This window comes from Cydia pomonella, chromosome 28 (assembly GCF_033807575.1).
Source record: "Cydia pomonella isolate Wapato2018A chromosome 28, ilCydPomo1, whole genome shotgun sequence".
Classification (NCBI taxonomy): Eukaryota; Metazoa; Arthropoda; class Insecta; order Lepidoptera; family Tortricidae; genus Cydia; species Cydia pomonella.
In genome coordinates, this window is record NC_084730.1 from 6086607 (window position 1) to 6111535 (window position 24929).

The 24929-nt window shown below is 38.7% G+C and overlaps 1 protein-coding gene across 1 annotated transcript in view; it reads right to left on the minus strand.

Moving 5' to 3' along the window:
- LOC133532904 (neurofibromin) overlaps positions 1-24929 on the minus strand; it is a 105419-nt gene that overhangs the window by 23930 nt on the left and 56560 nt on the right. The window contains exons 42-58 of the mRNA XM_061871765.1: positions 24641-24747; positions 23080-23156; positions 22196-22389; positions 21192-21295; positions 18787-18837; positions 13174-13260; positions 12074-12245; positions 11187-11328; positions 10326-10520; positions 9267-9346; positions 7357-7490; positions 6298-6438; positions 5683-5762; positions 4601-4773; positions 4029-4141; positions 3340-3445; positions 1953-2023 (exon numbers count right to left, since the gene is read on the minus strand). Of these exons, the coding sequence (XP_061727749.1) occupies positions 1953-2023; positions 3340-3445; positions 4029-4141; positions 4601-4773; positions 5683-5762; positions 6298-6438; positions 7357-7490; positions 9267-9346; positions 10326-10520; positions 11187-11328; positions 12074-12245; positions 13174-13260; positions 18787-18837; positions 21192-21295; positions 22196-22389; positions 23080-23156; positions 24641-24747 (2027 nt within the window). The remainder of the gene's footprint in view (positions 1-1952; positions 2024-3339; positions 3446-4028; positions 4142-4600; positions 4774-5682; positions 5763-6297; positions 6439-7356; positions 7491-9266; positions 9347-10325; positions 10521-11186; positions 11329-12073; positions 12246-13173; positions 13261-18786; positions 18838-21191; positions 21296-22195; positions 22390-23079; positions 23157-24640; positions 24748-24929) is intronic.

The window sequence follows — 24929 nt, forward strand, 5'->3', positions numbered from 1 at the left end:
GCGTGTTACCCTCGGCAGAGCGCGCTCGCGTGCAAATGTAAACGTACATTGGCCATTTGCCGCGCGAGGAAATTTCCTCGCGATGCTGCTCGCTCTGTGTGGGCCCGCCTATTGACGACGTGTCGTGTGTGACAACTGAGTGTAACAGTGGTATTGAAATATTTGGTTTCTATATAGTTATATTGCTATAGATTATCATAAATACAATATGACAAGCATCAAGCGATCGGGCGGCATGTTTATTTGTGTTAAAGTAGAAAATCAAATGGATAACAAACACAATAATATATATGTTCCGTCTTAAAATTAAATCTTAATTTTTCTCATGAATAATCTTCTTTTAAAGTCAGTTTTGCAAAATATCCCTTCTTACGCTTCGATTTATGTTGTAAAATCCAAAAATAAGCCGATCAGTTTTTCGAATAAAGTTTTCATTATAAAACAGATTTTATTGAAAATTTAAAATATTTTCATCACACTTGCTCCAGGTGTGCCAATAAAGAGTATTCTATCGATCTTGCTCGTAAAAGGTGTTATTGTATGCGAGCAAGCCAGCATACTGACAAGGAAAGGTACCCAACTGTCCGGTTTCGATTTTATTTATACTTATATATGTTATAGAGTAGTCTAAAATAACGGACACGTATTTTTTTTAGCTGCCCAAACTCAACCTATTGGGAGAAATTTTCCTCCAAAGTACTAAAAAATTACTAAATCTTCTAACTCCTATAGAAAGTGATGCTCAAGCAACTTGCTAGTTAATGGCTGGTTTGAGTATATGTTTGAAAGCAGCAAAAAATAATGAGCACGTGTTTTGTTATATCGGCTATAACTCAATTTTTCATAAATTTTTCACTTGTCCGGTTTTTTTATTTAGTCATCTTTCCCAACGTAGACTTTTTTTATTATAAATGATAATGAAAAATAAATCCGAGCCATTCCTTTTAACTAAACATTGACATACTTTTACTTAACGAATAGTTCCAAGGGTGAAATCGATGCGCATATTGTTGGTTTGCGTTTACAAAATATTATTAAAAAGTATTTTTGCTAGAGTGTGACCAAGTTAACTCTGCATAGTGTCATTAAGACGAAAGGGGACGGCTGTTTTTTCATACACACGTAGTCCCCATTTTCCTTTCTGGATATTGACATTATGGAAAATATTTCTACATAATTTGATGTATATTAACCATTTCTATGCCCCTACGTGACTTTTTCGACTTTTTGAGTATTGCAAAAAATAAGAGCGAAAAACAGATTTTATACAAATTTTTAAATGCTCCTATTCTTATAAAATTTAAAAATTCGAAATAAATCAAACTTTCTCTAAGTTCTCACACACACAAATAATGTTAAAATATTTTCAATAATATGAATATCCAGAAAGGAAAATGAGGACAACGTTTGTATGAAAAGGCGATTTCGCACGACCTCTTTCTGTTAAATTTCTATGAAAAAGTGACGTTCATAGCGACACTCCCTCACTTTGCTCTATTCAATTCGATGCAAAGTTAACTAAGAAGGACTCTATTACCGCCAGTTTTTTGAGATATAAACAATTTAATACCCGTTTTCTCATTGACATATATCTAAGGAACAGCCTTACGGGCAAGAATAGTGCTAGTTCAGTGGTGTCACTCACGAATTCGAGCCAATCGTGCAGTCCAACGCAACTAGTTGCAACCAATCGCGCGCGTGATGCGAACTCATCAACCAATCGCGTTGTGGCGTCAGACTGCACGATTGGCTCGAATTCGTGTGCGTGACACCGCTGTACTGGCCCCATTCTTATTGCCCGTAAGGCCTGTGCTTAGATATCTGTCAATGCGTTTTCTACACTTATCAAAGGAAACTTAAACTGAGTGATAGTTTCACCCTTAGAAGCTTGATACTCGCATATAGTTTATATGTATATGTATGCTGTATGTATGAAATCTAAAAGCCGTTACCTGATGTGGCATGTTGATGAAATGAGGGCTGTGTCCACCGCTGCTGGACTGTTGCATTGTGGGGGATTTACCTGCGAAACATGTCTTTATTAGTCCCGTTTGCTAATCATCATCATCATTTAAGAGCATGGCTCTTGTCGGTGGAGTAGACGCCAGTTTTCGCGGTCCTCGGCCAAGTTCTTTAGGTTCCTGTAAGACACGACATTTGGTTTTCCTTGACGTTTGCTAATGAAAGGATCTTATCTTATCTTATGATTTTCGGGGGCTCTCTGGGATACACTTAGAGCCATAGGGATCTTTTGTGTAATCTTCCTAAGGGGGTACTTAGGAAAGATCCGTGAACTACTCAAGAGCTAGGGAACAAATCAAATTATTTTATAAAATATTTACAACAATACAATTATTTGATAGCATACACCAGAATTTGGGACGGGTACTGTCGTGGCCGGGTGGTCTAGTGGTCAGGACTCTGGACGTTAGCCACGTAAGTTGAAGACGCGGGCTCGATTCCCGCCTCGGCCACCGGTGGACTTTGTCACTTTTTCTTTAGTGTATGATATCTATTTCAGTTTATACTCGAGAGTTTTTCCGACCATCTCCATATACCGGATGATGGAGCTCATTTCATTTTGAATTCCTTTGGTTCCAGATAGCCTGCTCCAAAGTCCTTCATTCTTTGTCTGGCGAGGGCTTGACATTCACACTATTGAAGGATACTTTTATCATCGAAGTTTTATTTAAAACTGGAGGAGAGACCCGTAAACATGGTTGTCAACCTTCTCCCATATCCCATTGTACTGGATGAACATGCTTCCAACCGATTAAAATAGAGGTCTTCAAAGTATCAACCACGCGGGAACTTAACGCTGCTTATATGCACAGTGGCGGAGCGTCCTTAAAACTCGTCTGCCATCGGCTTGCCGAATTTTCAACCAGTATACTAGTAGTACTTATCATGGGAAGAATAGGAAAATCAAAGTACGTAGTTCACCATCATACGCTCATGATATAGCAGCCTTGTCTGTCGGTCTGTTCTGTCTGCGACTCTTACATGAGCTGCTGGAGGTAGACAGCTGGATCAGACTGTAGAAACAAAGCATATATCACCACCATGAGCTGAGGATATAGCAACCTGGTCCAAGACATTCCAGGACTTCTGTCTGTGACTCTGACATGAGCTGCTGGATGTTAAAGGCTGGAACAGCATTACAGACTGAAACAGATTATTGTAACAAAGCATATCTCACCACCATGAGCTGAGGATATAGCAACCTGGTCCAGCACATCCCAGGACTTCTGTCTGTGACTCTAACATGAGCCGCTGGAGGTAGACAGCTGGATCAGCATTACAGACTGGAACAGAATGTTGCAACCAAGTATATCTCACCACCATGCGCTGATGATATAGCAGCCTGGTCCAGCACATCCCAGGACTTCTGCCGCCGACTCTGGCATGAGCTGCTAGATGTAGAAGGCTGGATCAACATTGAGGACTGAAACAAATTCGCATTTTGTACAAATTGTTTCGTCTACACACATATCAGAAACCCCTCTATGATGCGTTCAAAAACCGCAAATTATGGTCAGGATAAAAAATGTTATTAGTGCATATTAATAGCGTCGATATCGGTTTAATAATGAGCTTAAAAATAACGAACTTCTATGAAATACAAATAAATTTTATTCTACCTCATTTCTAGAGTCGAGATGACATTTTAATAAGTGAGTGATCAAATGATGCAATAGCGGTCGTAACGTGCGGTTCGTGAACATATCATAGAGAGCTTATAATATGTGTGTAGATAAATCAGTCTATGTAACTGTACATAATTAGGCATTAAAACACTGGTGTGTTGTTTTCATGAAACTCGCTTTCAGCTCGCACTCATATTTTAATGCCTTTCATTGTGTAGAAGTAACATAAACTACTATTATTTAATGGTTCTTCTCGTCATTTGTATTTAATACTCCTTCAAAATGACGTCAGTTTACACTTCTAATTCCGAATATTACTTTACGTCCAATTAAAAACCATACACTTGCGATATGTGTAAATAGTCATAAAAATAACTATACCTGATGATAGTCAACGGTGGGGCAGTAGTGGTCACAGTTATCCGGCAGCCATTTTGGAAGCGAGTGCTTCACGTGGCAGCGAGAACGGACTTCTTCACTCACACACACCAGTGCTGCAACAAACACATGGTTTATTATGAGGGTATGTTTATTTCCCAGCATTAATATTATATCGTTTTATTTATTTATTTTATTACCATCGCGCATGGACACCTGCAACACCAGAGCGGTTGCAAGACTTTTAGGAAGCATTGAAATAAATATTTTGGATAAATTTTAATTTAACATAAAAAAACCCGTCCTCGATTCAGTAGTTATAACGTTTGTTCCGAACAGACTGAACGGCTACAACCGGAAGTGGACGGAAGTTGCCTTGACAGTTTTAATCAAAATAGTTACTCTTAAATGTGAGCGATCCTACCTGTACAATAGGGAAACTACATGGTTAATATAAAATTAAATCTGAAAAATGCAGTAATGAAATATAGTTGTAATTATAATACTAGCGAGACAGCGTTTGGCGGCCGAACGAAGCGAGGCCATTTAAAGAAGACGAGGCGGGCGATACCGACCGGTGAGGTAGGCGACGGTGACGGGCGTGACGTGGAACTTGTCGGCGTGGCGCGCGGTGACGGCGAGCAGCGCGGCCAGCACGCGGCACGTGCGCGACACGGACGCGGCCAGCGGGTGCCGGTAGCCCTTCAGCAGGTGCCCCACCAGCGCGAAGTGGAAGTTTGACCGGAAACTGCAACCAAACCGATTTTGTAAGTCCCTGAAATAAATTTCAATATTTCATAATACTTACCTTAGGAGCCCATCAACGTGCTCACTAGCGCCACTGGAAAATAATTGTGATTGTTCAAATTTAACGATGGATATTTAAAAAAGGGGGCCGCTACGTACTGTATTTTGTATTTAAGTACCTTTTGAATACATCAAACTAGTTTCTACGTTGCTCGATTCGTCAATCTAAGTTAAATCGACGAATCCAGCAACGTAGAAACTAGATCGACGAATCCAGCAACGTAGAAACTAGTTTGATGTATTCAAAAAGTACTTAAATACAAAATACAGTACGTAGCGGCCCCCTTTTTTAAAAATCTATCGTTAAATTTGAATAATCACAATTATTTAGCAGTGGCGCTAGTGAGCACGTTGATGGGCTCTTAAGGTATGGGAGGGAGAGTTGAAGTCACGCACACAATAACAAAATATGGCCAGTGAGATTTTTAAATTAGCATTATTTTTGGTACCGAACATCCATGTGATTTAGATACATTGCGGCTTTTGATCGATCGATTGAATTAGTTAAACCTACGTCGTCGACAGTGTATTTAAAATCGCATTGCATTTGTTGCAATATCTGTGATTAAAACAAACATAACTAACTTGAAAACGTTTTAGTATTTCTTGAGGATAAATTCAATTAACACTTTAGGTTAAAATATCGTTATTTATTTAATGAGGAGTTAAATATCAGAATGGAAATTGAACAACAAATCCATTTAAAACCAAATTTGAAGCTTATCATAAAAATAAATGAAAAAAGAACGTAATTGTAAAGTAAAATGCCCTAGAGCAGAAATATATCACTTTCTGCACACTTCATGGCACAATAATGACCCACTTTCATGAGACATGAGAACAATATTACCTCAATCCTACAGCGTGATCCATTTGCTTGAAATGCCATTCCAGTGGTTCCCTCGTCTCCATCATCACTTGCTCCAAGGTCTGAAAAATTACGATATTGTGACATTTCCAAGATACCGATGGATTGACGAAGCCCTTTACCCTTTGCCCAATATCAACGTTCGTGCAAGGTTCACAATGATGGCTCAGTTTCATTGGTCGATAGGGCCCGCGTGCGGGGTGCGGGAAATTTCCATAAAGCATGCCATAGGGCCCGCATTCGGGGAACTGTTTTCATTGGTCGATAGGGCCCGTATGCGGGGTGCGGGGGATTTCCAAAACGCATGGCATTATGAGTTTTACTAGTTGTTATACCACCTTATCGCCTGCTGCTGCTGATATAATATAGGTAATTGTGTTAATAAATAAAAACGTCAACTTACAATAAAGTGGTAGGTTTTTTAATGTGCATTGAGAGAAGAAATCCACAAAAATTTGGTAATTAAATATGAACTTTCTGACAAAAAGAAGTCAGTCATTTAAATGACAAATTTCAGATGAAGCATCCTTTTCGTTAAACTATGTCCAACAGCAAAATAGTTTGCGCTACTTAGAAACTAACTAAAGTGCACCTTACCTTATGTTCAAATTGTCCCTGCGAATCAAGAGTATGCAGGTTCTGTTCCAGGAGAGACAGCCCAGCCGCATACAAGGTGGGGTCGTCGAGCTGCAACACCGATAGCCCCACCCAGAATAGGGCCGTGTGGATTGGGGATTCCTAATAACAAATAAATCAACAACATCTTCCTCGCGTTTGTCCAAACGCCATCAGATATATGATAGTTACAGTAGTAGAGCATTCCCACCGCGTTAATTATTTTTTCATTGTTTATTTAACATTTTAACTTTAACATCTTTGTTTAACATCTTTCGCGGAAGAAACGGCGGGTTGCTGGGGAGCGGGCGCGCGAGCCTTCGTCTCAGGCCAGTGCCAACCCTAATAATTGCTCGTAGCAACGCTAAGCCGAAGCAAAGATAATTTGGAATAGAGATGGATTGTCAAAGAAAACTTTGTAGCCACAGTAAATTTACTGCCATCTTTCGACACATGATTCAAACTTTTATAATTCCATTTGACTTTGATCCTTATTCTTTCACTGATATGTGTTGTTAAATTTGTTAAATATCAAAAAGTAGCACCATTTAATAGATCATAGGCCAATGGTATGGCGGCATCGTATCGAGCGATGGATTTAACAAATTTAACACATATCAGTGAAAAAATAAGGATCAAAGTCAAATAGGGTTCTAAGTTTTAATCATTTGTCGAAAGATGGCAGTAAATTTACTGTGGCTACAAAGTTTTCTTTGACAAGCCGCCTCTATTCAAATTCATTCATTCTTTATCTCAGGCAGACGGGGAGGGTCCCCGCTCCAAGTCGTTCCTGTTGCAAAGGCTGACCATGGTAATCCAGCGTGGAAATGTTGCGAGCATCATGGGCACCTTCGCACCGAAGACGGCGGGGAGCGGTTTTTTTATGAAATTTTTGGTTGTAATTTGCATGGGGTCGCAAACTTTCTACCACGACGCCCCCCGGCTGCTCTGGTTTGAGCCAGAGCACCCGCGCCAAGGAGGGAAGGATTGGGATTACATACTTACTCTAAGCATGATTGAAGTAAATGTTAAAGTACTTACCGGGTACAAAAGCGGCTGCAACCTCGTCAGGCACATGATGAGGGCTTCCAATAGCGCCAAGTCGTTGAAAGACTCGAGGGCCTTCACTAATATCCGTAGGAGCTGTTTCATGTCGTCGTCAGTCACATTTTTACCTGAGAAACAACGTTAATTCCTAATAATTTTGGGAGCAAGCTACCAGCATTTAACGATGTAATATAGTCAACAAACGAACAGAAATATGGATCTGAAAATTTCGTTTTCGTTGTTTTCGTGGTTTCGAACTTCAATTCTACGAAAATGCTTACTTAGCATTATTTAAAAAGATAGAACGTTCGTAAAAATAGGGTATCATCGCCCACACTGTTAACCGTCCAATGCTGGACCTTATAAATGAGGCATAATGTCCACCGATGGACAATTAAAAGTGATGCTGTTTGTACCTAGCACATTTACTTACTTAAAGCAAGTCACCAGAGTGCCGCTCATGAAAATCTTACGATATGAAACCAAATCTCGCCTTCCTAGCATTTACAGATATCAATTTGTAAAGGAGGATGGGCAGGTATGGACACTGGCCCATAAACCAATAAGAATAAGCGACATACCATCGGAAAGGTTTTTTTGATTTTCATAAACAATTATCACTTATCATTTATCAACCTCTTTATTAAACGATATCGCCACTTGAAATGAGTAAGTACGTTTTTGACTGACACATTGTCAATCAGATGAACAATTAATTGACTTCGTTATTGTTTAGCTATTGTATCTTCACGTTTATATTTAGCTAAAATTGATATTTACTAATGTATAAGAAAACGCTCTAAAATGTCATCTTTACTCGAATATTGTGGCAATTTTCCGTTTTTGGAGGTACGTGACAAACACGTATACTGCTTTTGCTGTAATCAAGATATACCAACGAAGGTAAGCAATATTAAAAGACATTTGGAGACAACCAAACATGTCGGAAACGTAGAAAAAAAAGGGCAAAGTGAATTTAATATGAACCTTACAAATTTTATGACAGCAGCAAACATACCCTGGGTGCAACTACAGAATGAAAACTTCCGTAATTTCATAAAAAAATGCATAAATGTATTATTAATTCCATGGATTTATTTACGATTATTTTGTTACTTCATTAATACTACTTTGTTACTACATGTCACACGGAAGTTTAAATACAAACTCAAACATCATCCTGTGTGCAAGATTACGTCATTTTTACGTCATCCGCACTTTTTGTCCGACCCCTGGTCATAATCATCATTGCGCATACAAATGAAAAGTCATATTATATTGTGTCATACATTTTTAGCCATAATATTTGATGACATACTCAGCAGTTGTCATATATTTTTTGTGCATACCTAACGAACTTAACAAAAAAATTTATGCGAATTAAATTGATTACTATAAAAATTATGACATAACTAATTTATGACAAAAATCCAGTTATGCTCAGGAATAATTCTAACTAAAGATTTTTATGACTTCCAATTTTATGCATAAAGTGTAATGACAATTAAAAATATGACAAAAGTTGTTATGCGACCAGAGAGAGTCCCATGGATAAATTTATAACAATTTACATTTGACATATAGGTACATTATTCAACATTAACATTATTTTAATTAAGTAGGTATATTATTTCTACAAGTTTGATTGTTTGTGAGCACAGACCTCTTGGTAGGTGTAGAATGGGCGCTCGACAAGCCAGTTTTTTAATCGGCGCTTAAAGCTTATTAAATTGGAAGCTGCGACGATGTTTCTGGGCAGTTAACTCCTAAGGAAATTATTGCTTTTTTTTCACAATCCATTACTCCCGCGGGAATAATATAGGCCTTTGTCCTTTAGTACACTTGCATGAAATAAGTAATTTTTCTAGCAAGTATGATGAATTTTTTTAGCTTTAAATACTCACTAATACAGCCGAACACTATGAGAGCTCGCGGCTGCAATGCTGGGTTGAAACAGAAGGCGAAGCTTTTGGCCAGGGAAGTCCTGTTAACAACAACGACATTGTCAATGAATTAAGAAAATTTAATGATAATATCATATTTATCATATGCACCAATAAGTATCATTGGACCCGGGACTATGTCCTTAAACTACGTCCAAAAGAGAGGGCACTGTGAATGTCATCTCTCTTAGTGTGGTAGGGCACAGCACAGCGGATGTCATTCCAGATCTAGAGCAGCACCCAACCGGGGAAGTACCTCCACCTTACAGAAAACCGCAGCCAAACAACACTAGACCCTACTCATAGTGTTGTGTTCCTGCCGGTGAGTAAGGTTGCCAGAGCTCAACGAGGGGGCGGATTGTTAGGGTCGGCAACGCGCATGTGACACCACTGGAGTTGCAGGCGTCCATAGGCTACGGAGACTGCTTACCATCAGGCGGTCCGTATACTTGTTTGCCATGTTAGTATAAAAATTTCACATTCCAAATACATTAAAAACTCTCTTAATACGATGTCGTTTAATACTAGGTATTTTCCGCGCCACGCTTTACCACTTAAGATGTAATTTTAGCATGGTCTATTGAGAATTGTACCTTATTACAACGTCGTAAGAATCAGTTTAGTGTCACTGTACGTACCATGTGGTCAGCCGATCGCAGTGCGGTATATCCCTCATGCAGGGGGCTCCATGATGGTCTCTCTCTAGATAGGGGACGTTCTCCGCTCCCGGTCTGAATGGAGCGCCTAGTTTTGACTCTTATTGCAACGGCATAAAATCTACCGTAGATCAATTTAATGTGTTACTGTTACGTAACTTTGAAATCTCCAAAACGGGCGATTTGGACAAGTGGACTATGAGACGACACACGCAGTCACAAATAAACCCAATATGATAAGAGTAATTTTCATATCTATGTAAACCCAATAAAAATTCCGTTAGCGCGATGTAGTTATCGTCGCTCTCGATACAGCGCCATCTAGCGGGATATTCAGTTAACCTTAAAGTATGAAAACACGTACCACGTGGTCAGCCAATCGCAGTGCGGTATATCCCTCATGCAGGCCTCCATGATCTCGAGCAGCGCGTCGGTGATGGTCTCGAGGGACTGCAGCGGCAGGCGCTCGCGGTCCGAGTGCGGCGGCGGGGCGGGCAGGGCTCCGCTGCTGGACGACGTGCCGGATTCGGTGCAGGCTGTGTACGAGTGCTCCGAGTACCTAGAAGAAAAGGTTAGGTTACTATATTCTGTATCTGTAAAATACACAATCAAACTTAAAACATGATATCTATGACAATTTTGTAAATTTAAAGGGGTGTGGCCGAAATTTTTAGCGAAAAATAAAATAAACATTTTGAGGAAAAAGATAGAGCTGAACACAACAACAATTTACAATTTTTTTTTTCTCCGGGCAGGAGGAGTGTTAGTGAAACGCGTGATAGCCGGTTTGAAGGTCATGTGGATGAACCAACAAAAACAGTTAATATCGCAGTTTTCGGCGCGATACAGGTAGTTTGCGGTAGTGTGTACGATAGTAAAACTGGTTTTCTTGCTACACGGCGATTCACATCTTCAATCTTTTTAAAGCTGCCTTTGCCGCCGCATATTTGTCGGGCGCTTAAAAAGATTGAAGATGTGAATCGCAGTGTAGCAAAAAAAAAAAACAGTTTTACTAGAGGTACATAACGAGGTGTTCATTTTTTTGGGGATTTTGTGGGAATGCCATGGGTCAATTTGATTAGTATGACCATATTAACACAATTTAGACTAGGGATTGCAAACCGGACTGATTTTCAATCCGGCCGGATCCGCCGGACCGGATTGCAATCCCTAATTTAAACATTCAGGATCACGACCCTAAAATCACCTATTTCAGTTTACTTACCATTCCTTGTCCGGGTTGCGGTTATGCGGGCTTCGGAAAGCGGTGACCGCTGCTGACTTGACCTTGGAGATGCCGAACATCTGGTAGAACTTGGGTAGAGCGAATTCATCCAGGGACAGCATCAGGACTCGCTGGGTTTCCTCTGCGGGAAACAAAACTTAGTTATTAGGTTTATTTCTTTTACACTTTCATATTATGTCGGTCATAATATCGTTTCTTTAGGAGTGTCTCCAAGACTAAGAAAATACGTAACAATTTTTTTTTATTTGTGTTTTTGTATCTTAAACATGTTTTTCTCTAAAAGGTTGATTTTTGGGTATAACTGTGGATCACTTTATAACGTCTATTCGTCTGTTTACCCTCTATCGTTACAATCCAAGACCTCTAAGAGAGTGAGAGTTTACGATATTTAGATTTTCTTATGTGTTTGAATGGCATTATATTATATTTTTCTAATAATCGATATATAAAAAATACTATTCTTAGGGAAATCAAATAATGTTTCCTTTCTGCGTTATATCAACGATTTAAGTTATTCTTCTGGTGGACCTCACTATTCCACCTTGCTCAGACCAGAGAAACTTGGGCTGTTGCAGGTGCACAGCGAGTGTGAACTGGACTCAATGCTTGAAAACTGACAGAAACAATTCTGTAGGAGTGTAGGGCAACGCCCCCGTACTACTAATTTTGTCCCTCTAAGGAAACTACCTCGATAGCTGCATTTAACGATTATAAAAAAAAAACACTAAGTATCTTATTCATTGTATGTAATTTTTTTCCTTAAATTTGGTAGAATTCATTGATAGTTTTATCCTAGTTATAATTAAGACCAAAGGGGTCAAAATCTGAAAAATGACATTATATACTTTATTTTATGTAAAACTGACCTGAGAAACTCGGGCTGTTGCAGGTGCACAGTGAGTGTATGATGTTGATGACCAGTCCGTGCGTGGCGGCGCGCATGGACACCGTGCCCGAGCACACCAGGAACGTGACCGTGTGGAACAGGTACGGCAAGTGCCGCGTGACGTCCAGGCAATTATTGAATGACAACATGAGCTGGAACAAAAACAATTGTATTTTATCTAACTTTCAATTTCTATCTTTGCGGTATCTATGCGGTAAAATGGTCCAAATATCAACAGAGTTGAGAATTAGGTCATTTAGATAGGTATTTATATGTACTTAATTTCGTTCTATGGGGATCTAGCGGAATTCCATTGCAGAACTGAGATATTTGCATTTTAGTCAAAATGTCATCAGCCTTATTATCTAGGCAATAGAGTCCGCCGCTGGGCGAGCGTGGCAAATGGTTTGTCGCACTCGCAGCGGTGCGCGAACGTCTAGTTGTAGCAATGAATTTACTTACTTGGACTCTATTGCCTAGGTAATAAGGGTGATGACATTTTGACTAAAATACAAATATCTCAGTTCTACAACGGAATTCCGCTTGGTGTCCGTTGAACGAAATGAAGTACATAAACAATCTATCTAATGACCTAAATCTCATGTTTTTGGAGTTTTTGGACCATGCTCCATACAAAGTTGACCATGGTCCTTTGGGTAAAGCTCGACAGGAAAGGCGCGCTACAAAGTTGAGAGAAGCTTGACATTTGGAGCGCGATATGCCAGGAGCAAGGGTGCACTACAAATATTCATATGGGGCAGCGATATTCAGCGCGTTATTTTTCTTTCACCAACCAGTAGCGTCTGATTGTGTGTCTAACGCTAGTCTTCCATTGCGGCTTTAATTTGACGAGCCAGACTTGGCATGCGTTCAAAACAAGCGATATAAAAATACGCTATTCTAACTGTGGAATCGCGGTCTAGGTCGAATTGTGTAATTCTTCTGTCAAATACCCCTTACAAATCGATGGACTCTTTTATTATATCTCGATATAGTTCTGTGAATTCTGTGATCCTTGGTCTGCCTGCACGTGTCGATTTAATTCCAGTAGTAGTAGAAGTATTGTATAATTTTACTTACCAAATATCTCGCCAATATGGCAATGTCTCCCCACATCATGTGCATCTCCAGCACCGGTGTCGGCGAATGACAGGTCTTGTCCACCACCTGTCAAATGTAACAGAATGTTTAGGATTCAAGATAAATGTATGGACTACGGAAGGTGGAGATAAGGAACGAAATCTCCATGTACCAAAAAGTGTCATCAAAAAACTTTAAATAGATGGCGCTACAATACCTAGAGTACTTAAACAAAAAAATCAAATCATAGACAGCGCAATTCACTCCGTCAATAACGCCTAGGTTCTTAGCTACTCTAGCGCTACTCTGGAGAGATTTGGAACTATTATTTATAGCTGACAGCTGGACACTTTTGCAACAATTCTACTATAAGAGATGCCACTCCTCTTAATTCCACACTCCATAGTATGGACGGTAGAGAAAGGAGGCCTATCTCTTATGATAAAACTGTTGCAGAAGTGACCAGCTTAAATAATACTTGCTAATCTCTCCGGTAGCGCTAGGTAGGTTCGTAGATATTACATGAACCATAGAGGTATAATAATATAGAGATGAAATGGGGGAGGGGCAACAAATAGCCCGACCGAATTACGTAGGTTGCTTTTGGTATGTTGACGGGAATGTTAAAACGAGTTTTCAATGTTGTCGCATTGTGTATATTCTATCCCTCACGGGTGCACACATATAGCACATCTATATAAAATACTAGGTCTATGACATTTAATTTTGGTGTATTATGGCGCCGCCTATTTAATGTTTTTTGATGGACACTTTTCATACATAGAGATTTTATGGATTCGTCATGTACGTCTGTCTGTCCGTTTATGTCACAGCCACTTTTTTCCGGAACTATAACAACTATACTGTTCAAACTTGGTAAGTAGATGTATTCTATGAACCGCATTAATATTTTCACACAAAAATAGAAAAAAAAAACAATACATTTTGGGGGTTCCCCATACTTAGAACTGAAACTCAAAAAAATTTTTTTTCATCAAATTCATACGTGTGGGGTATCTATGGATAGGTCTTCAAAAATGATATTGAGGTTTCTAATATATTTTTTTTCTAAACTGAATAGTTTGCGCGAGAGACACTTCCAAAGTGGTAAAAAGTGTCCCCCTCCCTGTAAATTCTAAAATAAGAGAATGATAAAACTAAAAAAATATATATCATGTACATTACCATGCAAACTTCCACCGAAAATTGGTGTGAATGAGATCTAGTAAGTAGTTCTTTTTTTAATACGTCATAAATGGTACGGAACCCTTCATGGGCGAGTCCCCCGGCCCAAAAAGAGGAGTGTTGTTTGACGCCAATGTCTGTCTGTCTATCTGTGGCATCCTAGCTCTCCAACGGATGGGCCGATTTCGATGCGTTTTTTAAGAGTTTCCATTCGGTGGTTTTAGCTACGTTTGATAAAAATCGATCCAGCAGTCTGAAGAGTATCAGAGCTCTGTTCCAAAATGATGTAAAGCATTTTCTGTTTAATTTTTATTGGAGTCAGACCATGCTAATTGTCAGCAATTTTGATACCACAGACTAACGTCATAATTTCATTGACTTGCGCAGACTGTGGTATCAAAATCGCTGCAAACTTAGCTTGGTTTCATTCTAGCGCGACACGTGTTGCGATCATTATCGCTACCAAAACAAGTTATATTGAGTAGTATTAGAATTGTATGGAAAAATCTGAGAAAGCTGGCAGCGCTGTATTTTAATATCGTTCATATATATACATAACTATTAAATTAAAAATTAAAAAAAAAAAACACTTACTCAATTAAGGTTGCCAGAGCTCCACGAGGAGGTTGTTAGGGTCGGCAACGCGCATGTAACTCCTCTGGATTTGCAAGCGTACATAGGCTACGGAGACTGCTTACCACCAGGCGGGCCGTATGCTTGTTTGCCACCGACTTAGTATATAAAAAAAATTTATAATCCAAGTTTGTGACCTCGAGCACCGAACGCAACTTTGTCAAAAACCGAGAAAACCGCTAAAATTGCAGAGCAGGAAGAAATATAGCATAGATTGGACCTGGTGAGCCGACTCTTTCCCCCCTCTTTTTGGGGGATAGGCAGGGTACGATCTCGTGGCTACCGGGCCAAATCAGCTTTGTTTGACCTCAGGAAACGTGCCAAGCGGCATCGCCTGAGACAAAAGTGCATACTGACTGGACTTGCTTATCCTACTATTTCAAGTTCGAAGAAATTATAAACTATGTAAGGCTTTGTCTCGGAAACTATTAGGTCTACAGAGACAATTCTAGTCTCGTACTGCGGAACATTTAGTCTACTTTAAATACGCTCCGAGAAGGTAATATTAAAAACCGGCCAAGTGCGAGTCGGACTCGCACAGGAAGGGTTCCGTACAATTATCTATAAAAACGGTCACACATCCAAGTACTGACCCCACCCGACGTTGCTTAACTTCGGTCATTGGATGAGAACCTCGAGATTGGAAATAAATATTTATTTTATTATGTTTTTAGTATTTATTTTTGTAGAGGCAACAGAAATACATAATCTGTAGAAATTTCAACTGGCTAACTATCACGGTTCATGAGATACAGCCTGGTGACAGACGGATGGACGGACAGCGGAATCTCAGTAATAGGGTCCCGTTTGACCCTTTAGGTACGGAACCCTAAAAACTAGTTCTTTAGGGTTATAATAGCCAAAAAAAAAATTCGCGGTTTTTTGTTTTTTGACGAAGTTGCGTTTGGCGCTCGAAGGCACAAACTAGGATTATTTATTGAGCCAACATCATAAACAAGTCTGCAGAAAATCAGAACTACCGGATTTGACGCAAACGAACCCCATTACAAAAGTCGACAAAGTTACTGGATTATTAGCCGTCCGTACCAAAAAAGAGGAGGCAAATCGTTTTGTGCGAACAATTGGAACAAATTGATTTTAATCTAAAGTATTCATCCATATTCATCCATGTATATGTATGTACGGGTACCATGATACTCTTGCATACATGCAGATGGGTACACAAGGATGCAATAAATTTTAATAAGTTACTTGTTCAAGATCTTTGATCAATGCGTATATGCGTCTCGCATTTTGCTTAAAAAATGTGAGATGCAATGAACATTGAACAAAGATATTGGACAAGTGGAATATCACACTAAATTATGGGTTTAATCCGAAAACGCAAGTAACAGCTGTATCATATTATATTTCACTTGCACTTCCTTACTTACCTATATGATGTTTTCAATCAAAAAGGTACTTATTGTCACAAAGATTAAATCAATAATGAAACGTAGCAACAAATGGCAGTACCTTTTGGCTGAAAACGTCACATATTGGGTTAGACAATGTTTTATTACAATGCATGATTGATTGATTTATGTTTTTTATGACCGACTTCAAAGATGATGGAGTAAACTACCACAATCTACCACATTGGACACTTTACTTAATGGTACCATACACGGTGTTTTTTTAAAGTCTGTTTAAATTTCAAGGGTGCATTCCTGAGCTTAAATTAAGTAACTTTCTCAAAGAAACCGGTATTCTAACTCCATATTGGAGATAATCAATGATTTATTTTTATTTGATAAGACCCCTACGATCGTGTACACTTGCCTTAGGGCCTGTTTACATATTGATTAGTGTTTAGTATGAGTTTATACATTTGCTACACGCAAGTACTATCTCGGACGATCGATATTCGAAACGTGATTGATATGTCATAGTTTTCAATTGCTTGGTGTATTTAAATATATTGTCCGTGTTATAACAACGCTATTAATTACTTTTTACAAAAAATAACACTAAAAATAAAATAAATAACTATGCCATTATATCCCCTGAAGCAATAATACATCGATTGAGTAAGAAGCGTAAAATCTAAGACAATTTCGTGCTTCGAATTCGACGGGTAAACGAGATGGCGTTGTACAGCTTCACACATTTTTCGGTAAATCTAGCTGTCAAAAGTTGACATTTGACAATTCAGTAACCGAAAAACGGGTCACATATGGCGCGGTACAGCGCCATCTGTTTTGGATATCAAAATAAGGAGCACGTTTTTTTCTTAGACTTTACCTCTCTATTACAATCTATTTTTGCCCGAAGTTAAAGGAGTTTATTAAAAACACCGTGTATGTCACTTTCAGTGTCAGTCATTAGGTATATATAGGGCTATAGGCAATATAGAACGTGTCATTCACGAAGACGCGTGCCTTCACTTGTATTGTCATGTATTTAAAGGTTAGATTAGACAAATCTGCGCGTCTTCGTGGATGACACGAACTATAGCGTTCTTTAGCCAATTACAAAATCTTACAAATATGTTATTTATGTTTATATGTCTGAGAATATCATTTTGAAGTCGGGTTAAATTTAATTGTTATTTAATCTAAGTGTTAAAAGCTGCTAAGTGTGGAAATAACCTTTAATTTTGACCACTTTGACATTTGAATAGTCACTGCCAATATTCCCCATAAAACAAAGTATAAATCATAAAATAAATCAAAAGCCTAGAATAAAAAGCAAATTAAAAATAATAAATAAGTGTATTGCCTATGTTATTCATAATTGTTTGTTTTTATTGCGAGATTCATGTCCAGAGCTATTTTAACTTAAAGTTGGAAGGTTTGATTTTAACATCTATATGTTTTTTTTTAGCAGTCAATGCGTATTTTCATAATGTTTTTTCTGTGTTCCACTGATGTGTTAAAACTACGCCGATTTTGATATATAAGGCGTCAATGAATCAATCTGTTTGTGACTGGATGACAAATACAATATTATATTTTATTCTGCTTCCAAAAAAGAAGTTATTAAAAAAACTGTGGTAGTGTTCGTTTTGATACTTACTCTGATCCGTCATTATTTTGAACGTCCAGAACACCAAAGACACCTATAGGTGTCATGGCGGACGCTGTCAAAGTAACCTTCACACTTTCGAGTAAGGTTTACTTTAGCTCGCTTGCGCCCGGGAGCTTGGCGTTTGAGTCATGTTTGTGTTTATGACATAAAGCGTTAAAATGGTTAATCATATTTACTACTATTACGTTATTGAGTAAATCAAATTAAATCAAATGACGCAATTAGGTCATGTATTATGTCTATGAGATGCACAGTCATAAATCAGTAACTAAGTATGCGGTATGTTGTGTGTAAAGGTTGTCTGGGAGAGATCGCTCTTTAGCGATAAGTGTAATTGGTGTCTGCCTCTATCTTTAGTCAAATGTTTCTTCCGAGGTGTGCAAATAAATAGTATTCTATTGTATACAATGTGACGAATTGCAATATAACTAGTATTATTATCGCAATTCGTCACATACTCGTAGAATACAATAGAATTTGTTATTAGTTTAGAGTCGAACCTTTCCGAATACGTAAGCGTAGACTTGCACGTTGTTATGTATGAATCCTCATTTCAGACGTCACACCTCTTGCGTGTCGTGTGCGTGTGGCATCTCTAATAAGGATTCATACATTACAACATACACGTCTAAGTATAGTACTGACCTAATGCCTGGCTTGTGTTAGATAAATAAGTAGTATTATTTTAGGTTAGTTTATCATTATTATTTTATTTAATGAAACAAAAAATAAAAAGCAAATAATATAAAAATAAAACCAACTCACAGTGGCCGGGGTAACGGGGCCCAGGGCATTATTGGGCAGTTTCGATAGGGCCTGCAGGAAAAACTAGTTTAAAACTCGAGATACCTCTAAATCTACACTTAAAAATACTCATGGCAAAATACTTGAAAATACTCATTAGTAAATTTTTTGACTTTCCCTCTCTATTCTAATTAATAACTCTTTGGTTATAGGCCAATCAAATTAGATTTATTCGAAGAATTAATTCCCAGCTAGCTGGAATAGTTATTTGTACAACAAGAGAGCAAAGTTTGATATTTCTTCGAGTGCTTGTTTTGAGTCCCGTGCAAGCGAAAGATTCTATAATAGATAGAGCGTAGCTCGTGAATCTAATTTAGAATCTTGAGCGTAGTAAGGAACTCAAAAGCGCACGAGATGTAAATAACTTTGATCTCGTGTAGTAGACAAAATTTTTCACGTCAGTCAGACATCAAAAAATACAACTTGAATAAATGTGATCCCTCTTCAGCACTATTTCAGTAACTACAGAAATTTCAATAAAATAATACGAAAACCGACCGTTCAACCGGTAACTTTTTTTTGTAAAAAAAAAACTTTTTAAGATACGGTCCGAATTGCGGATACTACTATTTGTCAACTATAGTAGAGATAGTTAAAAGTAGTTAAGTAAAATTATTTACTCCGTAATAATTGCGTAAATTTGTATAAATTCATTGTTTTGATTGTATAATAAAATACGTAAAATATGGTGTTTTTATTAAATTTTAAACTTTTATTTCATTCATTAATTATTACGAATGAGACTCGTAGGGTGTTTTGGAACGATGCGGTCTGATTGATTGCGGGGGTCTATTATAAACCGTCAATATACCATTGAATTACGTATGCACTTTTTTGTCTCTTTCTTTTTGCCAATGACGTGAAAGGGACAAAGACAATAGAATCCAAATACTTCGAACTTGTATTACGCCCCGCACGTTGAAATGACATTCGAATATAAAGGTCACTTGAATGTTATTTTGTCTCACTCAGTGAGCAAAATGCGATTTTGCTCACTGTTTTTAAGCAGCAAATTACCCTTGTTCGAGCTGCTGACGTGAAAATAATTTTAATACCTTTATTTGATCCTAAATGTGTGTGATTCTAGTTTGCGCAATCCCACGAGGTGTGCATACATTTTGGGAGTCTTGGTAATACATTTAGGCGGTGTTTTTGGCACAGATTTGAGGCTCATTGTATAACTGTATGTATGTAATAAAAATTCAATCTACTCGTAACATGTAAAAGAGACCAGTGCCTGTGATTGTACAGTATGATTTTGCGATTGCTGAATGATGCTGGGAATTAATTCCTAAAAACGCTTTTCTTGGATATAATTTGATCGGCCTATTATGCTTATGAAATTCGAGGGTGTAGACAAAACCCTGTCTTTTACTAAGTTGTGTTTGAAAGTTTTCCGAGAATATACTATTTACTCGCTCCGAAAATACATGTAGAAAGTTTGAGTTATTTCAGCTCAGAATTAAGAGTACCGTTGATTTAAAAATTGTTTGACAGCTTTGCGACGCACTTTAACATACATTTTGTATGAATGGCACAAAACTCACAAATTTTACAAGGAGTATTGAGCCTTCAGCACACGGAGCGTGTAAGAGACGCGTAAGCGTTTCGTAATACGCGCGTAGAACGAGAGCGCTATGAGGACGAACAACTTCAAACACGTCCGCACACGAAGCGTCGTCGTAGCGTAGCGTATGAGTTTTCTGTCGTCATTACGACAGACGTAAAAAACAAAACTTCTGACATAATATTTTTGACGACCAGTCTGCCCTAGTGGGTAGTGACCCTGCCTATGAATCCGATGCTCCCGGGTTCAAATCCTGGTAAGGGCATTTATTCGTGTGATGAGCACGGTTATTTGTTCCTGAGTCATGGGTGTTATCTATGTGTTTAAGTATTTATAAATATTGATATATTATATATATCGTTGTGTAAGTACCCACAATACAAGCCTTATTGAGCTTACTGTGAGAATTTTGTCAATTTGTGTAATAATGTTCTATAATATTTATATTTATTATAATCAAACAATAAAAAAACTTCTTCATCTGACGAGAAAGTAAGATCGTCGATATATCCGCCGAAGACATCTGACGCCTGTGACGCCATGATTTCAACTATTGTGATTTATAAAAAGATTACGCTTACGCGACGCTTGGTGCCAACTCTACGCGTCGCGTACTCGTAACGTTTTTACGATACGCTTACGCTCCGTGTGCTGAGGGCCTTATTCATATTTCAAATTCAAAAGTCCTCGTGAAACAAATCAAAATTAGTTATTTTTTGGAAAAAGTCTACACCTACACTTTAACCCCCTCACGTTGATCGGACAGTTTTCACGTTTTAAAGAGACAAAGTTCACTGACCCTGCACATACGGCCGATGACTTTCTTGGAGACTAGCTGAACGTTGGCGGACGCTAATGCGACGGCCGTGTCCGCCATTATCTCTATCATTGGTGAACCGAGACCTGTCGACAAAAGAAAATTGGGTACTTGACACATGATGAATATTATAACAAAATTTAGCTAAATGGATAGAAAATGCGGCATTCATTATATCAAAGAGTTGACACTGCTGTATGAAGCTGTCGAGCACCACCATGTGGATCAGATCGGGCACGTGCCCGACGGAGCCCCAGATCTTGGCCTGCACCGATGGTCAGCGTTATCAGCTTCTCCAGAATTCGTCACATATTAAATTGTCTAAATACTAGACATACCAGTTACGTTTGGCATACTATAACATAAAACTTGACGTTTCAACAGTGACGCGCCAGTGCCAGTGACCAGCCGAGAGTGTGTGGCCGGGATAATAGTGACTTCAAAACTCTACCCATAAGTGACGTCTGTCAGACCGTGAGTGATCGTGTGTACCCAATCGACCACCAACCGTGAGTGACCGTGAGTGGCTGCCAAGAAAAGTCGACCTGACATGTGAGTGACCCCGAATGCGTGAATGGCCGACCGCCCATGAGTAACTGAATATGTTGGCAAGTAAATTAATAAAAAGTTACCCGAGTTGACACTGCATTGTATGAAACTGCAGATCTTAGCCTGCACCGAGGGGTACATCTCCGTCTCCTCGATGGTGATGGTGATCAGCTTCTCCCGGATTTGTGTCATATCGCTTTTATACATACTTGACAAGGATAAAGCGAGCAGTTAGTGACTGTTAGTCAGGAAGTGATTGACAGTGAGTGACCTATAGGCAAATAATGACCCATCGTCAGTAAGTTACCATCAATATGTGAGTGACCGACATTTACAAGCGACCGAAATTTTGTGAGTGACCGCCAGTTTATGACTGACCTACATTTAGTGAGTGACTGAGTTAGTGAGTGGCTCAAGGGTATTATAACAAGTGTTACCCGAGTTGACACTCCGCTGTATGAAGCTGTCGAGCACCATGTCGATCAGCTCGGGCACGTGCCCGATGGAGCCCCAGATCTTGGCCTGCACGGAGGGGTACATCTCCGTCTCCTCGATGGTCAGGGTGATCAGCTTCTCCAGGATTTGGGCGACTTGCTTTTGGCGACGGGACTCGTCTGATGGCTTGCAAAATCTAGAAAAAAAAACAGGTAAAATATATTCTCTTATCCTAAGCCGACTGTCCTATTCATAGTACCATTAGTTTCTAATAATTATTACAAGCACTTATTTAACTTGCCCTGTTAGTATGTATGTTTGTGTGGGTCAAATCTTGGAATCTAAATTTGACCCACTTCCCGATTTCCGATGGAGCTGAAATGTTGCATACATATGTTAATGAGATGGCAATGCAATATTATCACGACACGGAGCATATCTGATGATGGAGACAGGAGGTGACCATGGGAACTCTGTGATAAAACAACGCTAACGTGTTTGAGGTTTTTAGAATTGTCTAGATATTAGTTGCCTGTGGAAAGAAAAGTACAGTAAGCGATAAAAGCTTGTACAGTCAAGGTATTAAATATCGACACGGACAAAAGTGCCAAAAATATGCACATACACTTAAATGTATGCGCAATAAGATCGTGTATAGATATTTTTGGCACTTTGTCCGTATCGATATTTAATATCTTGCCTGTACAAAAAAAAAATTTTTTGCCCAAAACTTTTTTAATTAGATGTGACTCATTTTGCGTTTGCGCACGAAGCCCGAAGAGTTCCGAGTTGAGGAACCGCGCAGCGCGCCGGAGCAGGGTTCAAGCGTGTCGTGCCTATGGTTCCTCAAACTTCGTGTCCGAATTGTACACACTGAGATACATACCTGACTAAGTTAGCAAGCCACGGCGTCATGTATTCCAGACATAAATGCTTTAGCTCGATGGATGAGCCACGGAAACCCTGGAAATCCAAAAAAGTTACTGTGAAACCCGAAGGACTTTTAACCTTTTGAACGCCACAAACACCTAAAGTCGTCTTATCTATAGGTGTCATGGCGGACGCTGTCAAAGTAACCTTCACACTTTCGAGTAAGGTTTACATTAGCTCGCTTGCGTCCGGGAGCTTGGCGTTGGAGTGATGTTTGTGTTTATGACATAGGGGTTAACTACAGCCAACAATACTTTCGAATAACTAACAGAAAACCAATTATATCAAAACCTCTTCCTACAGCTAGTCGAAATGTTAATTTAGGTACGACTATTTAATTCTTAGTTAATTCTTTAATAAGTTTAGACAGTGTTGTTTATATTTAATTAAGAACATTACACGATAGAAATTAGAATACTTAGATGTAAGATTATTTGCAATGCCCTAACAGGGTGCCATGTGTTTTCACACTCTAATATAACAACTATTATAGTGTTGACGGCAACGAATGTAGCAACCTAAAGTAATAAGTATTGTAAAATTCTATCATTTATACCTACCTACTCATGTAACATACTTATGTCTTTACGAAATAAAGATTTATTTATTATTTTTTATTATTTATATTATTATTATTATGTACCATGGTTTCGCAATAAAGATTTCTATTTCTATTCTATTCTATTCTATTCTAAATATGACGTCACATTTTGAGTGACATGGTATCCTTTTATACGGATTAAGAGTTCCCGGCAAGCTCGGGCGAATTTCACCTTCCCACACAAACAGAGTTTCATTCTCATTTTAAAACTACGTATTGGATTGTGATGAAACTTTGCACATACAATGACATGAGGTATATATAGTCCTGTAATTAGTTTATATGGCTCTAGTATATCAAACAAACGAAATAGAGAAAAAATAAGTTTTGTATGAAAAATTTAAATTCGCTGTATTTTTTTTATCTGAAGCTACATAAACTTATCATAGGACTAGATATATCTTATCCTATTGTATATTGTCGTTGAGAGCGTAACTACGTTATGGAGAACCGAGCTGGCTGGGGACCCTTATGGTTCAGTAAAATTGGGCTTTAATAACCCTTGACTGGTGGCCTAGCAGTAAGAGCGTGTGACTTGCAATCCGAAGGTCGCGGGTTCAAGCCCCGGCTCGTACCAATAAGTTTTTCAGAACTTATGTACGAAATATCATTTGATATTTGCCAGTCGCTGACCATCGTGAGGAAACCGTACTAATCCCAGGAAGGCCTAATTTACTCTCTGGGTTGGAAGGTCAGATGGCAGTCGCTTTCGTAAAAACTAGTACCTACGCCAAATCTTGGGATTCGTTGTCAAGCGGACCCCAGGCTCCCATGAGCCGTGGCGAAATTCCGGGACAACGCGAGGAAGAAGGGCTTAAATAACCCTTACTTTGGGCATGTCCACAAGGAAAATATGATTGCTTTTGACCCACAAACTTGTCTTATTCATTATATATATAAATAATACTGCCCTCACCTGAATACATTCCTCGAGGAACTCTAGAGTGAGATGAGGCTCGTTGTGCGCTAGCTTTTCGCTTACTGACTTAATGAAGATTGTGTTGTTGGACGGTATGCAAAGGCCTGTCAAAGAAAATATAATACTAATTTGATACTTTTCTAATTAAAAGAAACACATTTTACCGCTACAAATTAAAGGGTATCCCCTTCCTAAACAATGTATGACACCTGTGCTGTGATCGCGCTAGACACCCAGTCCTTGTCTTAAAACATAAATTAGTAATATTGATTCTATTTTTATGAAG